This window comes from Panthera pardus, unplaced genomic scaffold, assembly GCF_024362965.1.
Source record: "Panthera pardus isolate Hobbes unplaced genomic scaffold, ASM2436296v1 HiC_scaffold_17, whole genome shotgun sequence".
Taxonomy (NCBI): Eukaryota; Metazoa; Chordata; class Mammalia; order Carnivora; family Felidae; genus Panthera; species Panthera pardus.
This window is the reverse complement of record NW_026526732.1, coordinates 131908156-131926957: the sequence shown is the minus strand read 5'-3', so window position 1 is coordinate 131926957 and position 18802 is coordinate 131908156. Positions and strand designations below refer to the sequence as shown.

Here is an 18802-nt window from a genome sequence, read left to right as displayed (position 1 = left end):
AGAGGTAGGGATGATGAGTACTCAAGCTAGATATTTCTTTTTTTATTTCATCTTTAGATAGAGTGAGCATGAGTTGGGGGGAGGGGCAGAAGAAGAGAGAGAATCTTAAGCAGGCTCCACACTCAGCATGGAGCCCAATGCAGGGCTCAATCCCACAACCCTGGGATCATGACCAGAGTGAAAATCAAGAGTCAGATGTTCAACCCACTGAGCCACCCAGGCATCTCTAGATATTTCAAAGTTTAATATTTTTTTATGGTCTAACCAACCCGCAGCAATGACACAACATCACCTTCTTTGTTGCCACTTGGCATTTCCTGATATAAACAAATTTAGGAATTGAAGAAGGGAAGTGAGCTGGATATTAATCAAATGGCTTCCCTAGAACAGTGCTAACCACACTTCTTACAAGAATCCCCTGGAGGGTTATTAGAAACACAGATTCCCAAGCTCCACTCATGGAGATTCTGGCCCAATAGTTTTAGGGGGGCTAGGCATCTGTCCATTCACCAAGAATCCTAGGTGATTCCCAGGTGATTCCCATCTTCAAAAGAGTTAGAGAAATGCTGCCTTCAAACAGTGGTTGTCATCCCAGATAAACAAATATCAGAGAGTTACATAACGTGCTCAGAGTCGAGGTCACTTATCTAACGTGAGTGGCAAAGCCCAGATGGACCGACAAACTCCAGATACCAATGACCTTTTCACTTGACCCTGAGAGCTTCTGAACCGTAAGCTATCCTAAAACTGGCAACAGCAGAAGGGGATGGATCCAGTCACTCCACACCACACGTGCTCATGGTTACGTGCTAGAAAGCACCTGCAGAAGTAACTCAGTTATCAGATAGATTCTCACGGATTAGTCCTTTACTCAGCACATATGTGGCTTTCAATTATACTGCCTGCTGCTGTGCAGACAAGAGCAGACTAAGGAATTTCCATGACGCAGAGTCTCATCAGAGGGCTACAACCTCTCAAATGGGCAAGGAACTTGATGTCCACACCCGTCTCTGAGAGGACCAATGTGACCTTCACAGGGAAGGCAGACCATGCCTGGCACTTCACATGCTCTCTCACCCAGCTAATCTCACTGGACAGAGTGCAAGTTTTGTGTTTTGTCTGCCTGGGAAATCAAATGGAAAGAACTATTATTAGACATATTTATTTTATCAAGGAAAATATGCTCTTAAGATGTTCAGGAAAGGATATTGCCTGGTTCTCAAGAAACAGCCGGAGAGACCCCTTGGAGGATACACACATATACACATGTGTCCTGAATAGATATGCATGAATGCATATGTAACATACATATCTGCTACCTAGGTAAACATATACTCATAAGTGCAATAGTAAATGTTTATTTCAGCAATTTTTTACAGTAAACTTTAATTAACCCTTCATTTTTCAATTGCAGGAGGTAACGAATATTCTAGTGCTTCTCAAATTTTGATGTGTATGTGCATCCAGAGACCTTAGTAAAATGGAGATTCCTATTCAATAGGTGCAAGTTGGCCCTAACAGTCTGCATCCTAACAAGTTCTCTGGAGATGCTGATGAGTCATGGATCACATTTTAGGTAGTAAGATTCTGGTTTGTGGTGAATGACTATCTTCATCATACATAAAATAGCACAACTGTCAAAGGTTAGAATATATAAAATAAATGAAAACAATAAAAATAAAAACTATATTCATGGTCGCCTAGGTGGCTCAGTCGGTTAAGTCAGGTCATAATCTCACGGTTCGTGGGTTTGAGCCCTGAGTCTGGCTCTGTGCTGACAGTTCAGAGCATGGAGCCTGCTTTGGTTTCTGTGTCTCCCTCTCTCACTTCCCCTCCTCTATTCTTGCTCTGTCTCTCTCTGCCTCTCAAAAATAAATAAACGTTAAAAAATATTTTTTAATTTATTTAAAAAACTATATTCAAATTAACTTTTTTGGATAATTAATTCCAAAATGGGCTTCAGAATCTATGAAATGTCCCTTGGATATAATTATACACAATTTTCACCCAATTTTATTAGACCAATTTCAGAGTACAAGTTGATAGACACTTGCAACTTGAGAGAAAGAGGTGGCAGATAGCCTTCTTTTCCAGAAGGAGGCAGCAAGCACCAGAACTCCTGGTATTCTCTTATCTCAGACATTCTTATCTCTGGGTAATGAAGAATGCTGCAGTACATCAGATCATGCTGACCTCTCAAAATTGGTTCTGCCAGTCTAGAAATGATTAAAATTCCATTCAAACACATCCTCTTAGATCTTTTTGAGAAAATGTCCAACACCAATATTATTCCAAATATTCTCCAATTTGGAGGTTGACTCTACTCACTACTTTGTTTAAATATTTGAAATAAGGATATTAATAATTATCTTCACTTCTAAGGCTTAAAATATGAAATTGTTCCTAAAAATGTGTTGGTAATAACTAGAGCACAAATGAAAATGGACGTGCATCGCACAGTTGCTATGAAGGATACAAAGAAATCTAAGGAATGATCCCCACAGGCAAGGAGCCCCAGCTTTTTTACAAGCAGAGGCCCAACCTATGAAATAATTATTGCCAGAAAAGACACCAAAAATATCCACACAAATGGCACAGGTTGTGATGTAGTCAGTGCATACTCAGTGGGGGTGGGGAGGAGGCAAGATGTCAGATAAGAATCAATTGTGGGAGGATTTGAATTTAACCGTGAAGGGCACGAAGGATTTCAAAAGGCATAGAAGAGAAAGAATGAGGCAAGGTGTGGTGAAAATAAAGAAGTGGGAACAGATATTAAATATGGAGGCCACATCTCTGTGCCAGGCACCAAACCATTTGCTAACAGATTAGCTAATTTAATCCTCCCAATTATTCTGCAAGGTTGGCATTCTGACCCATTTTGATGAACCAAGGACAGAGATTCAGGTTAAATAACTAAGGTCACACAGCTGGTAAGGGGTCCCACAGGGATTTGAATTGGGGTCTATTTGATACCAGAGTCAATAATGAATCGTCTCTAAACCAGTATTCCCCAAGGTACATCTTAGGGCACCCTAAAACGTGAACGTGAGTCAGGAAACAGAAGAGTTCAGTGGTCAGATCAATTTTGAAAGCTCTTAGGATAAATTAGAATGCTAATGTTTCAGATATGACCTAACATTTATTGAATGCGTCCCATGTGCCTGGTTAAAATGGTTTTGTTGTTTTAACAAGGGACTGCTCAGAGCCTTTAATACTGTAGGTGCATCGAGAATTTGCAACATTATGTGTTGGGGAATAATACTAATAAGCCCACAGAAGATGATATGATCGTGCAAACACAGTATTAAAATAGAATGATTGGAAATAGATTGATAGGCTTCAATTAGAAGTCATTACCTTCTGGTGCACAAGATTAAGAGTTAGATATTGTTCCTGGTGACTTTCCATTCTTCCCTTTATCCCCCCAATAACTTCACTGTAATATACAGCTCTGTTTGTAAACTGTGTGGCCTTCTGAGCTTGGGACCAGGGATGGTCTCAGGGTTGAAGACTGGACAGGTGGAGAATGCAGCTTGCCCTGTGGTATCGGACAGCTAGGTAAGACAGTTATAGTAACTCACCATTTGAAGTATCAAGAGACAAGGGTGCTGGACAGCACACCAGTAGAGTCTCTCCTGCCCCTTTTGTCATAGGGGTGATAGTACTTGTTGTAATTTGAGAGTTTGTAAATCTTTGTAAATTGTATCTGTGTCAGGCTTGACGGAGTCACACATTGCCTGTCTCCTGTGGCATACTGAGTAACGTGTCCAATCAAATAAATGGGCTTTGTCTTCTCTCATGTCCTAGTAAGCCCATGTTACTAAATCCTTCTGTGTGTCAAATACAGTTGACCCTAGAACAATGTGGGGTTGGGGCTGCTGATGCCCTGACAACTGAAAATCAACATATAACTTTTAACTCTACAAAAAATTAACTACCAATATGCTACAGTTGACCAGAAGCCTTACCAATAATATAAACAGCCAATTAACACATATTTGTATATTATGTACTATATTCTTACAATAAAGTAAGCTAATTTAGTTTATGATTTTCCAACCTTACTATATGTTTGAGAGAATAATACTTCCAATGTATTCTCTCTCCCAGCTTCCACTGTGTTCATGAACCAACGCCTGACAATGGCTGACTGCAGCCACAAGACAGTTTCTTCTGATCATAGGATCAGAAGGATTAGCCTCAAGTGCTGTTAACGTCACTGCACTGCCGCAGTGACTTTTGCAACTTCTCTCCACTGGAGGCCACTGTTACATCACAGTTCCAGAAAAAAAGCGTGACTCATGCAAAAGAAAGTGGATAGTTTTTTATCCATCAAGTCTGACTGTGTTTGCCTAAATAGAACAAACAAGCAAAACAGTCATCAAATGTGAACTATATTTCAGATAATGTGAGGATAATACAAACTGCCCTTAGAAAATTCATCAGAGACCATTTGTTTTCAAATGATTCATGTTTAATTTTTTAAAAATTAATTCCAGTTAAATTTTCTATAAATATAATTTTCCTTTTCATATTATTGGGAAATCCACGGGATATCATGGTATATAGTTGCATAACTTTGGGCAAGTACCTGACGTCATTAAGCCTCAATTTACTTTTCTCTAAAACAGAGGTAACAATTATACTAAATCCATTGGACCATTGAGATTTAACTGAGATGCTCTATGACAAGTGCTTAACACAGTGCCTGGGACACAATAAACATAACATAAATGGTAGCACTCATTATTATTATCCATACAGCCAAACAGGGTAGTGCCTACAAGCCTTAAATGAGTCCTTATTTATTTGTAAACAGCTTAGAACAGGGTCTGGCACACATGTAAGGGCCACTTACATGCTTGTTAAATAAAATAAGTAAGTAAATAAATAGACCCAAGTTAAAGTATAAATCCTAAATTGGCAAATGCAAACACAGCCTTAAGAATGGAGAAACTAGGGGCGCCTGGGTGGCTTGGTCTGTTAAGCATCCGGTTTCAACTCAGGTCATGATTTTGCAGTGCATGAGTTCAAGCCCCACATCGGGCTCTGTGCTGACAGCTCAGAGCCTGGATCCTGCCTTGGATTCTGTGCCTCCCTCTATCTCTGCCTCTCCCCCACTCACACTCCTCAAAAATAAATAGACATTTAAAAATATTTTTAAAAAGAATGGAGAAACTTACCTATGTTATCATATTAATTCAACATACCTATTCTAGAAGGTTGGGAAGAAAGTAAGACCTAACACAGGTCACCATTCATGTTTATTTTCCAAATAGCTAGAGATTTCCAAGTGGTCTAAGGAAGATCCTAACATTTCTAATATGTGGAGTTCAGACTGAACAGAAAAGAGCCCTTTGCAACCTAAATGCATATTTTATGAATGATCTTGTTTCATCAGTTTCTGCCTCTTTTTGATACCATCAACCATCAGTAAGTGAAACTATGTGTGTCTTTGAGTTTCAGGTATCTGCCCTCCAAACCAGAATCATATCCTGCAACGATTTGGGGACAGTCCCCACAGAATCAACAGGGTGTCTTCATGCAGTAGAAACTCAGCGATTCTTTATTGAGTAAAGTAAAACAGTATATACGCACGAAGATCTAAATGACTTTGATACAGGCTGATTAAATACATATACATTCCTGTTTCATCAAGTACATTTTTAAGGAAGACTGGCTCTTTACAAAACAAAACAAAAAATTCAAGTGTCTGGTGGTGAAAAATGCTATGATTACTAGGACACTTTGGTGCCACTGCCTTATTTTGTGCTGAGGTGCTAGCAGTTTTACCCACCACAGCCTTTTCATCATCAGTGCAAATGTCAATGCAGTGAAAAAGGCACAAATATTCAAATTATTATGAAAATAGTTTTGAACTTGCAGACCTCCGAAAGAGTCTTAGGAACCCTAGGGAGGCCCAGGAATTTCACTTTGAGAACTGCTGGCCTAGTGGATGATGTTCCAGTGAAAGACAGTGCCAAACAGTGTAGATTTATCATGTGTTCCCCCTTGCCTGTTCCATCCCCTTGCTTCTCTTCCTTGGGCACCGTGGCTTCTAGGACCTTCTTTAGGGGAGAGGCTGGAATGGGGGGATGAGCACTTTCTGAAGCCACACCTGCAACATTTTCTAAAGCCCTCTCCAGAGAACTGAAGGGACTTGAGTGATTCAGGGACATGCAAAGGCCTCTGGCAGAGTCTAGGAGACTCAGAAACTCCAAATAAAATATTCAGCTCTTATTTCCTCCTCTCTTCTTGTGTCTAAGGGAGCTCAAAATCCCTTTCAGAATCTGGAACCATCCTGTAGACCAAATATATGCTAGAGACAAAGATATCCAACCCGGAAGTGGGCCCCAAGAATGACAGATGCTCTGGAATTGAGAAGACAGCAACTCTTGCCAGAAGTTGCTTATTATGGCCCACATATAAGAACTCTGCAGTTAAAAATTCCAGTGGTATACCTGCAGGCTGGCACTCCAAAAACAGCAGAGCAAAACTCAACTTAGAATTGAATGGCTGGATGTGGGAAATACTATTATAACACTTGTATATTTCACAGAAGGTAGAGTCATTTTTTTTTAATTTTTTTTTACATTTATTTATTTTTGAGAGACAGAGTGAGACAGAGCATGAGCAGAGGAGGGGCTGAGAGAGGAGACACAGAATCTGAAGTAGGCTCCAGGCTCTGAACAAGCATTCAGCACAAAGCCCGATGTGGGGCTTAAACTCACAAACCATGAGATCATGACCTGAGCCGAAGTTGGATGCTTAGCTGACTGAGCCACCCAGGCGCCCCAAGGTAGAGTCATTTCTTAAGGACACAAGAAAAAAACACTTAGAAATTAAAATCTTGTCTCTATAATTCATCTTGGTACTCACCCCTCACCCCAATTAGGTTCAGATAAGCCCTAAACCTTATATAAAGTGGAACAACAGGAAAAGTTTACAACCCTGTTCACTGCTTACACTTAGAATGCCCAATTCTAGAAGCTAGAGGTCTAGTAGACAAATCAGAGGTTGGGCTCACACACCACTCATTCTAGCTTGCTCACTGCCTTGTTTTAGAATTTCCTGACACCTGGCCACTGACAGGAGCATTAAACCTGCTCTGTCACAACCTGAATCTTCTTTATTATTATTATTATTATTATTATTATTATTATTATTATTTTCACATTTATTCCTTTTTGAGAGACAGAGCATGAGCGGGAGTGGGGCAGAGAGAGGGAGACACAGAATCCAAAGCAGGCTCCAGGCTCTGAGCTGTCAGCACAAAGCCCTACATGGGGCTCAAACCCACGAACCCTGAAATCATGACCTGAGCCAAAGTCCAATGCTTAACTGAGCCGCCTAGGTGCCCCACAACCCGAGTCTTCTAATTGGGCTCCTTGCTGCTCAGATTCCTGGCTCCTGAGCTGAAGCTTTGGGAGAATTGTTCATAGAGGGAGAGCCTGAGGCACTGGAAAATTAAGAAGCAGGATGCTCCTGCCTAGAAAGAGGTGGCGCCAAGACAAGATGCCAGCAGGCCTGGCTGATGGCCAGCCATCCTTCGAGGCAGGCCTGCAGGACTCAACACGCTGCCTTGCTCTGGGCCGGCTGACCCGGGTAGCTGCTGTGCTGTGTCCACGTTGGAAATGGCCAACAGGGAACCTTAGCAGCAACCATGCAAAGTGCTGCCCACCCTCTCTGAAAAAAAGCTGGCTCAAATAAAACAAAATGTGTAAAGAGCAGCATGGAAAACACAGTTGGAAGGTAATTCTGGTTTTAAGAAAGAATTGGCCCTCCACGTACTGAATCTTGGTCAAGTCCATTTTACCTCTCTTAGACTTTGAGTCCCCCCTTCAAAGAAGGATTTGGATGAGCTGACTGCCGAGATCCCTTAAGAACTATGTTTCTAGGTCCCGAATCTTTGAGACACTGACTCCATACTACAGCACAGGTCTTTAGTGTCCCGTTCATTATGGAAATACCACAATAACCTGCATTCATTAGAACCCTCAAGTAGGCAGAGCCAGGATTGTGCTGGTATCCAAATGAGCACGAATCACGTCCACGCAATCAATGGACTAGCAAATCAGACACTTTTCCTGAAGTCAAAGTTGTAAGTGAGGTTGAAGCATTGTGTGGGATGTCCCCTGAGAACCAACAATCACCTACGTGCGTGCAACTGAAAGTGCTAGGATTTTAGTCACCCCATGTGACAGCTCTTGACCAGTGGGGATGGCCCAGTGCATCAATGCTCCCCACGCCCCAGTCCTACTGGTGGGCAGCTCTGAGGTCATCCAGCCCGTCAGTGGTCAGCTTGTCAATGTGAACTTGTTAGGTCTTCTTTCCTTATCTATTTCACACTCTCCAGGCTCCTACACTTAGTTGCTGAAGTCAATTCCAAAAATAAACCATCTATCTACATGCTCTTGTCTTAGCTCTGCTTTCTGATGGGATCTTAAGACTGACAATGTGGAGAACATGGGTCCAAGCACAGAAAAAATGCTACATAAACTTTACCTATTACCAATCCTCTGTGTATCCACTATCTAGAGGAAAGACTTTGGATTTCTCTTCTCTCCATGCTGTCCACTCATTACCAGTTTCCCTGGTCTTTGTTATTGTTACTGCATGCTGGGCAGAAAATGAGAAATAGAGTAGAAAGTACAAAGTGGCACAGGGAAAAGATGTGGAAATAGCTTCTTGAGTCCAGGTGTCCAGAGACTGACTTGGGATCATGTCATTGTTAGGGATTTGGGGTGATTTAAGGTTGTAAACAAACCATTTTTTAAAGTTTATCTGTGTGCATTATTGTATATCTGAATATCTAAACCATAATTTCACTCTAAAATTTTTGCTAAACATTTTAAATGATTTGATATTGTGAACATATTAATTGATAGGGGTTAAAGTAGTATGTAGATATGGCAAAACCCATGAAGGTGTATGTGAAAAACTGAAGTCCAGGAAACACTAATAGATAAATATGCTTTTTACAACTATAGTGTTTTAGATAAATGGATAAGGACATATTCTGATCAATTATATTTAGGAATTTCTCTATCAATATGTTACGCATTTTCTTACTTAGGAACACAGACTTGATTTGCAATATTTATATTTTTTACTATATTGCTATAACTTTTAGAGAAAATAAGATTTTTTTCTCATATTACACCAAATAACATAAAACTATCATAATTTTAATTATTCTGAGAACCTGAAATGACACAAACTATATATGAATCATCTGTGTGTTTGGTCCAGGACACCCAGAATTTTACATGGGCAAGTATCTGTACCTAATGTGTTGGAAAAAAAACTTTCAACTGTTTTATGTTCTGAATGGAGACAGAGTACATTAACATCACAAATAGGATTCTCTGATGCCCCTATAAAAGGCAGTTCCTAGAACTTCTGTGTTTGTAGAAATTTCTAAGACAATAGGTTGTCCACATTTCTAAATAACCATTAGCAATGCAGAAAAAAAGTAAGAGGATATATTATAAAAATCTGACTTAAAAGACATTTTCTTTACAGTTCAAAAGTTACAAAAACTTTGAAATACATACCCATAACCCTCCCAATTAGCCCATATATCTTATTGACCTTGTCATTGGGAAATACTACAAGGGCTACTTTCTCAGAGCTTGGGTGAATAATTCATTCTTTTCCATATTGAATATGAAAGCCCTCATGGTATTTCCCATAGGAATCTGTTAAGCAGCCAAAAATGAGTAATGCTTGGACAACAGTGACCAAGTCTGAAAACGCAAACCTAACAGTGCTATTAGGTCAGAACTAAAGAGACTTATAATGTTTTATGATGTCTTACTTAAAAAAAAAAAAAGTCTATTCCTGTCTATCCATCTTTCTCCCATCTCTTTTACCTTGTCCTCAACTAAGATAGATCAGATAATAAACCATTCCAAGGTTTGGCAATTCCTCTGAAAGTGAACTTAATGGTCCCCAAAATACTTACTGTGTCAGGGTCCCACAGAAAAAGGCTCAGGGCCATTATGAAAGCCTGACACCTGGTGCTCTGCATCCTCCAACCCCACAGGGTACTGAGTTGGTGGTTTCTTATTGAATAAATAAATATAAAGAAGGCATTTGCATACAGGTATACGGATATATTGCCCAACTCCCCTGGAGACATTTTTTTTTAACTATAAATCATGCGTTCTTAATGAGGGAGTAAAAATTGGTTGTTTAGGTAGGGTGAAAAAAAACCTTATTCTTTTTATGTATAAAACAGGTTGACCTATAATATGTAAACAGGTAACAGTGTACCTGTGTGGTTCAGATTTCATGGGAAGGGTTCCACCAGGGGGAGAAAAGTCTGAAATCTCTGCAAAAGGAGTAGATGGTAATGAAACAAAGCTGAGAGACGCCACTCTAAGTCCCCTTCCTATGATTCAGGCTGGTTTCTACATTATCTTCCAAACTGTTTTACACTGAATTGAAAATAACATATCTTATGCTAATTGACAGAAGAATTACATCCGTGGAAAAAGCTGTTTCCCCAGATACAGATACCCTCTCTTGGGAAGTGCTAAAATACTTAGAATCTGAATTATTTCTCTTCTTTCAGAATTGTACTATTCTCCTGGCTGAATTCCATTCCTGGAATAGCTGCAGCATCACGTGAAAGGCATTATCGGGCAACAGTTCAAAAGAAAGAGCATATAGACTGTGCTAGCTAGCTCTCCCAGGGGAGGTGGTCACTCTTCAGATGCTGGTTTTGCCATAGACATGATGAGGGGGATGGAAGTTTTGCTTTTGTGTTATTTTATTTTCGTTATTAAGTCATATAATAGTAGGGTAATGAAGAGATGTTGACATTATTCAGCTCTCAAAACAAAAATAGATCACCAACTTTAATATGCGCCAGGAACGGCTGCTTTGAGGTTCCCCGAAAGTTGGGGCAAGTGTTTGGAATGTTGAAATGTGCCACATGCCACTATTATTATCCCAACCCCTCCTAAGGCAGTAGTAGTCTCAGGCAAGGATTAAGACGGGACATGCATTCCGTCTCCTCTGGCAAGCACCACTCCCTGGTTGGAAATAGAACAGTAAATAGAACAGCAAAATGAATCTGTCGTAGTTAAAAGTGATGTTACTACCTGTGAGTCCTCAAGAGCAGGAGACTGTCTGTGACCTCCCCGTGTCATCATGGACCGGAACACACGCCAGAGTAGGGAAGATGAGATAAGGCACACACTACCTACAATCCAGATGTCTTTTCTTCTAAGTGCTAAGTCCATTCTCTGGGAGCAGCTATAGAAGTCACTTGGCTTATATGTTCCTTCCCTCCCCTGATCTAGCATAAGCACGTTTCCAAGCACATGCTTATTACATGCTCTGTTCTGAGGAGTAGGCGTTGCCGAATTGCAGAAGGTTCTTGCAGGGTCCTGCGATATGTGTTTCCAGTTACGTGATCAACAGATAATCTGCCTCTTTAAAAGGAAAAATATGATGACCTGTGTGACAGATCTGAAACAGGTGCAGGGGCAGAGAGAGACCCGCTGGTGACAGTTGACACCAACTCGAATTCTCTTGTCCCCAGTTCAAGGACGATTAGCACCACAGAAACTGGCATCTGCCTTGATGGCTGGGCCACTGCCAAGGAGCTTTCTCCTGCCCTTACGGGCGAGGAGCAAAGAGATGGGGGTGGGGAAATGCAACCTTAAAAATCACAAAACCTCCACCCTCAGCTATGTTATTTTGATATCTAAATAATTCATTATGAACACTAATGATGGTACAATTTCACAGTGGTTAGTCAGGAAATGCCACCTGCTATTTAGCACACCAACTGCAATCAAAATAGGGAGATCCACACTTTGCTCCCACCCACTCTATCCTATTCACATCCTGTCAATAAACATTTTATTTTGTTTGCTCTTTGGAGCATTTGCACCAGGCATTTAAACATTCTGCCTCTGCTAGGGTTATCCTTATTTTCTACCCCCACATCTTTGCCTTCCTCTCCTGGTAGGGACAAAGCCTTTCAGATGGAGGATTGGAACCAGGGTTATTCAGGAGGGTAGGGGCAAACCAAAGGACAAGGATGTGAGCATAGATGATCTCAGGCATAAAAGTAGGTATGTGTAAAATAAATAGGGGCAGGCAAAGGGAGACAGACAGAACCAAATGGAAAAGTGGAACTCTGCTTGGTGGGCCCTTTTGTCTTTTATTAAACAAATAAAGTGTGTGTGTGTGTGTGTGTGTGTGCGCGCACGCGCGTGCACACACACACACTGAACAGTAAATTATATCTTAGGGAAATATAGCAGGGGCTATTTATATGGGTAACAGAGAACTCACAAAAGAAGAAAACTTGAATTTGAGTACATATAATCAAATTATATGTAATCAAATTTGATTACAAATAATCAAATTACTAATAATACTAATTAGAGTTATGGGAGTCATTTATCATTCGTGAGTTCATGTTATATACACAGTAGCTAGTAAGCTCATCACTCATTTTTTTGTTTTACTTAATTTCAACACCGTATTATATAGGCTTAGAACAGACTTATTATGGCATATCTGCTAAAAGTTTTTAAAATTCAGGGGCGTCTGGGTGGCTCAGTCAGTTGAGCGTCCAACTTCAGCTCAGGTCATGATCTCACAGCTCATGAGTTTGAGCCCCACGTCGGGTTCTGTGCTGACAGCTCAGAGCCTGGAGCCTGCTTCAGATTCTGTGTCTCCCTCTCTCTCTGCCCCTAACCCACTCACATTCTGTCTCTGTCTCTCTCAAAAATAAATAAACATTAAAAAATTTTAAATAAACAAATAAAAGGTTTTAAAATTCTACATTATCTAAGTGATTTTGAACACCCTCTAGAATATAATACAACGAGAAAAGTCATTAGAAAACAGAATAAGAAGGGAAGTAGAAAAATAAAGTGAACAAAACATAGTAGAAAAGTAGAAGATGTGGTACTTAACAACTTCAACAAAAAATAGAGGAAAAGAAAGAAGATAGTCAAAATTAATCTAGTGGAGGAAAAATAAGTGAAATAGAAAAACCTGGTTACGTGCAGGAAAAGAGAATGAACCTGAGCTTAACCAACCTAGACTAAGGAGTAAAGACTCTTCTAGAAAGAAATTGCACCTCAAGCCTTTAAAACAAAGCTCCCACTTCACTAGAGTATCTGAAATTCAGAGTGAATTCTTTTTAATGCACCACGGTGAAGTTTTCTACGATGATCAGCAATGCTAAGCTTCTCAAAAAGAGAAAGGATAAAAGAAAATAGGTCTTCTCCACTTATGGCAAATTACGACAGGCATTTTTTATACAGTACCTGGAGAGAAAAGACTGCTATTGCGAAGATTTACTGAGGCTGCAGCAGAAGATGGAGACATGTCAATCTAGCTCTGTCTACATACCTGCAGACATCTGAGCTGCTCGAATGCCCTTCTCCACTCACCCACTGCCAAAACCTGCTTCTGACCCTGGCACCCACTGACTGGGCAAGCCAGAGCCCTCCAACACTGCAGCCTTGGCAGCCACAGAAAGAAGAAGAGCTCTGTGTCTCCCATTCGTGTCCCATCCCTCCTCCACAAGGCAAGAGAGAGAGGCAGGCAAATTTATTGCTGACATCTCTGGGCTCTCAGCCATTTACAAAGAAGAAACTGAATGGGACATAGGGAGCAACCAGTCATTCCTTTCCACCTTCTGAACAGCATCCACTGCAGAAGCGAAGCCAGGAGGCCCACATCACATGGGATATCAGAATAGGTGCGAAGGATGTTCTTTTAGGGTTTCTGAAGAGCAACATTCTCAGTCTTGTCCTCAAAAATATCCTAAAATATTTAATTTTCAAATCATGTGATATCTAATATTCTGGAGCAGTTTATCATGAAAACAATTCTTCCTAACAATGTTTCTGTTCCAGCTTAGCACCTTCTCACTCTTTAAAGATATTTCCTACCTGTAAAAATTATAGCACAGAACCCAGAGAAAAACAGTACTAGAAAAAATAATCAACTTCTTATAAACTATTACCGGTAGTTAGTTATTTCAAAGTTATCCAAGAAGATTGTTTTGTCTTCTTTGTCCTACCAAAATTAATGAACAGATAAAAGAATGCTTCTGTTTAATTATTTGTGTTTTAACAGCCCTAAGGAGGAAGTTCTTCATATGCGCTTCAATTTTGTCTGCGGAAATTTCTTTTTGGTGTATACTGAACAAGATATTAACTCATAGGGAAATGGAGGCCTCAGAAAACCTAAGCTTCAACCCAACTCATTTCTTCTCTCTGGCACATTCTATCATTCCATATTCACTGACAATGAAAAGACTCGTCTGCCCTGTATACCTAACAGCCCTATTCATTGTCCATGGCACAGTTAGAAATGTCCTTCCTACCCGAACAGTGCTTTTCAGAACAGTAGCTGAACAAAGAAGGATGTTTCCCAATCCTGCCTAATAAGAATCACCTGCTCTGGTTTTTAAAAATAATCATTCCTAGCTTTCAATCAGAATGCAGAATTCACCTCTATAGATCTGTTCATTCTACAGACATTTTGGGGACCTATTCTGTGCCAGTTACCAGGACAGTAACTAAGAGTCCAAGTATGAGTGATTCAAGGTCTTGACCTTGAAGAGTGGTGTCTAGAGAAAAGTGACAGAAGTTCAGAACAATTGCATGTACTAGAATAAGACACAGACAACATGCTGAGAGGGCAATGCTGGGCCAGGAACTGCACTTCCATGGACCCATGAGTGGCAATTACTGAGTCAAGGTAGAGAGCAGATTGTTGCTGGAATGCATTTCTAGAATGCTTACCATGGTGACAGATACTGTGCTACATGCTTTATATACATTATCACACGTAACTTCCTCAACAGACATTATCCCATTACTCTGATGAGGCAGACTCTTCTTGATCACCAAAGATCAAGCAGCCCGAATCAGGCTCAGAGCCTCATTGTGCACAAATGAGGACACAGGCATAACCTTCAGGGAAGGCTTGTTTGTCCCCATCTCTGACTGTCACTGTCAATAGCTATGTCACCTATACTGTGAGGAGCTCATGGTCTTAAGGAAATTAGAAACTTCTTCTGCAGAGTGATTGTGCCCCTCATAATGCTTCTCTGAATTTCATGCCCAAATCCATCCTTTTAAATGATCCTTTTCAAGAAAGATGTGTTTCCACAAGTTCAATTTCAAAATATCAAAGCCACTAACCACAGCGAGGAGTATCCAGCTAGTAGAGATACATATTCAAAGGCTTCTCAACTATTTACCAAACTCAGTCATATAATCTACAACACATTATCTTCAGTGAAACAAAATGAAAATTTCTTACCCATAAATGTTCCTTAATTCTTCACACAAGTAACAAAAATAAAATTTGTTACTGATTCATGTAAGAATAGATAAAGTAGCACTGATACTTTTTACAAGACGAAATTAGCACGTAATTACCTCATTCTTTCCAGATCTTGAATCCTGTTCACTAGAACTTTCTTCCAGAAAACATTTCACTTTCTCAACCTTTTCCATGCAGTGGAAAAAGGCCATTTTCTCCAGTTTGTTACTGTTATAACATGTGTTGATTTCTTCCAGCCTCTTCACTTTTAACATCTTGGTGGTGAGACCGATTAAGTTACTGTCTGGAGTGTGGTTTTCATCTCCCTCTGTCTCTGATTTGTAAATTAAGACGCAATCATGAGCGTTGAGCGTGCCTTCCTCTTGACTGTAGAAAGAAAGAAAGAAAGAAAGAAAGAAAGAAAGAAAGAAAGAAAGAAAGAAAGAAGAAAGAAAGAAAGAAAGAAAGAAAGAAAGAAAGAAAGAAAGAAAGAAAGAAAGAAAGAAAGAAAGAAAGAAAAGAAACAAAAGTTCTCATCAGTTATTCACATATTTGACTTTTGGGGAAAATGACCAGTGAGAATTTTGAAGTCCCTTCTATTTAAACTGGAGAGGAGATCAAAAATTAGGAACAGAAATGCTAATGTTAATATCAAATTTCAAATGCTAGGACTTAGAAAGAAAAAAGGATTTTCCCCCACCTTTTCCTATAGAAGCAAACAGTAAGAAGCAAACTTCATTTTCACTGGGTGACTAAATATTCCCCTCATTGCATAAAATAAGATTTATATCAAGTGACCAGGTTAAATATAGAATATAAAGTTTCACTGAGGTTAATTGGTATTGCAGCCCACCCCCTGAGAGGGAAGGGCTTCTTCCTGTGGGAGGATTCTCTCGTGTTCCCTGGGAATTTTGTCCCCCTCTGGGGAGTGATCTCCACCAAATGAGCCATTTCCAGAGCTGTTCTCTGCCTACACCAGAAATGTTTGGTGTTTATTTTAAAAAAGAAATTTCCTGGGCACCTGGTTGGCTCAGTTGGTTAAGCGTTGAAGTCCAACTCTTGATTTTGGCTCAGGTCATGATCTCACAGTTCATGAGATGGAGCCCCCTCCTGGCATGGTGACAGCAAGGAGCCTGTTGGGATTCTCTTTCTCTCTCCCTCTCTCTCCGCTCCTCCCCCTGCCCCTAAATACATAAATAAATAAATAAATAAATAAATAAATAAATAAATAAATATTAAAAATAAATAAATTTCCTTGCAGCCCTCTCACGCAGATCACATAGATAGATATCCAGATAGCTTTCTTTGCATTGTCATTAACTGCTAGTTATCAAGAAGTTCAAATCCTTGTGCTTTCCTTGAAATACTTTCATTACAAATTAAGTAGTTCACCTAGTACTGCTCTGATACTACAGATCTACACTTAGGTATGTGTCCACACACTTGATAGTGGGGGACTTGGGGAGAAAGATTGATTTGAATTTACCGCTGGTACCCCACTGCTGACTGCTGAGGCCCCCTGCTGGAGATGTTCTGAAAATTGCTTCCAGCTTTTGCTCCAATTAACATCATCTGCACTTATCTCCACAAAACTTCATTTTTTATTTTCTCAACTCATATAGTAAAACTTATACATACCTTGAGTTCCAAATTATTAAAAATAGATGCTCTACAAAATTCTACTTCACTACACAAACACCTTACTTCAAACATTAAAATGTGAATAATATCAACCAGAGTTCAATACTACCTAGATCAATAGTAGCATTCCTTCAAATTTCCTTGAAACAAAAGTCACTAAAATAAGGAGACAAATACATAGTTATTTCTAAGGTAAACTATGACTTAAATATAATATATAATTGCAGATGGTACCCACATTGGATCAGGAAGCCACATAAAATTAACATATTAAAAAGAAAACAGGTCCAAGATATAATAATTTTGCAAAGAAATATTAAATGCTAAATACATGGAGTTTGGAAATATTAAATGCTAAATAACATACAACTTGTTATTGAAGGCAACATAGAAATAGAAGTAAGTGTGAGAGGTTATAACAACGTTTTAAAATAGAGTAATTACCATTTATAGGAGGACATCCTAGGGTTTGGACCACTTCAAGTGCAGAGTATGATTTCCGGCAGATAACGGGAAGTTTCTCAGAGTTCAGAAAGACTACAAAGTTCTCTGGTAAAGGTCTTTATTCTCAGTCAGTATAAGTCTTCTGAAAAGACAAGCGTCCACTCTGAAAGGAAGTATCCTCTCTCTCAAATGCCACTTTGAGCCCCTGTTTAAACTAATATGGTCCTTGATCTCATGTTGCTCAGCTGTTGCCTTCTTAGTCAGATGGGGAAGAACATTAATTTTAGACACTAGGCTTTTCAAGGCCAATGGCTCCATTTCAGAGGTCAGGTAAGGAGAGGATGTACTGGGAACAGTGGATGAAATATCACCTTCACCTTTTCTTCTCATCAGTGTGGTAATACTCTCAGAGTTAACAAGCTGCATTTGCCTTTGGCCCTGTTCTTCTGCCCCTTTTAGACTCATGACGATTTAAGTGCTCATTCCCAGCCAAGAAGATTCTGGGTGTGAGAATCCCACAGCCACCTTTGTTTGCCCATGTGACACTTTGAACATATACAACTAGAATATGAGAGATCTTTTGAAACCTTGACTGCTTAAAAAAACAAAACTAGTAATACACACAATCACACAATTCATCAAGACCTGGAAACTTTTCACCTCTTTGGAGGCTTAGTTGATCCCTCCACTCCTCACCCTCTAGTGCTCTCTTACTTTTCCAAAAGAAAAAAAGTTATTATTCTTAATTCAGATCCATGTGTTCCATAATATAAAAATATATGTTTCCATTTTGAGTAGCATATAAAAATTATAGCAAAATCTTTATAAAGTAAAAATTAGGTGTTTTTCTAGGATTGGAGAACTATCCTTTAGGAGGAGTAACTAAGCAAAATTAGACATTTTTTTAAAGATAGATTATTTAATAAGGTGGTTATGAAAAGACAACAGATTTGAGGTTATCAATTTTTCCCAGAATAGTTAAATTGTGAAAAAGTGATAAACTGATAAAATGACAAATCTCCTGCCAAAGAAAACAACACATGTGGCCTTCTGCTGATTTGACTGTAATTTTCACCTAGACCATCCAAACAACAGGATCAGATTTTCCATCCCCTCTGTTCCAGCAAACCAGCCACAGGCTCCAATGAACCAGAAAACAACAAAATCTTTACCTTTGCTTCTTTTTCTTAATAAGTTGTTTTATTTTAGAGTAGTTTTAGATCTACAGAAAAGGTGAAAAGTGAAAATATAGTACAGAAAGTTTCCTAATGCCCTGTACCCAATTTCCCCTATTTTTAACACCTACACTGGTCACAATTAATGAACTAATGCTGATATTAAACTCCACGCTTCACTAAGAGTCTATGAGGGTTTTTTTTCCCTAATGTCCTTTTTCTGTGCA

At 39.5% G+C, this 18802-nt stretch overlaps 1 protein-coding gene across 3 annotated transcripts in view; it reads right to left on the bottom strand.

The window, feature by feature from the left end:
• The window catches only part of MYLK4 (myosin light chain kinase family member 4), an 86284-nt gene extending 68734 nt beyond the window's left edge, over window positions 1-17550 (bottom strand). For 2 of the 3 annotated variants that reach the window (XM_019419911.2, XM_053904945.1), the window contains exons 1-2: window positions 17401-17550; window positions 15432-15702 (exon numbers count right to left, since the gene is read on the bottom strand). In XM_019419911.2, the coding sequence (XP_019275456.1) occupies window positions 15432-15702; window positions 17401-17417 (288 nt within the window). In that variant the 5' untranslated portion in view covers window positions 17418-17550. Of the gene's footprint in view, window positions 1-11111; window positions 11325-15431; window positions 15703-17400 lie in introns of those variants that run through there. The other variant, XM_053904944.1, reaches the window with a different exon arrangement.
• Window positions 17551-18802: the final 1252 nt, after the last annotated feature.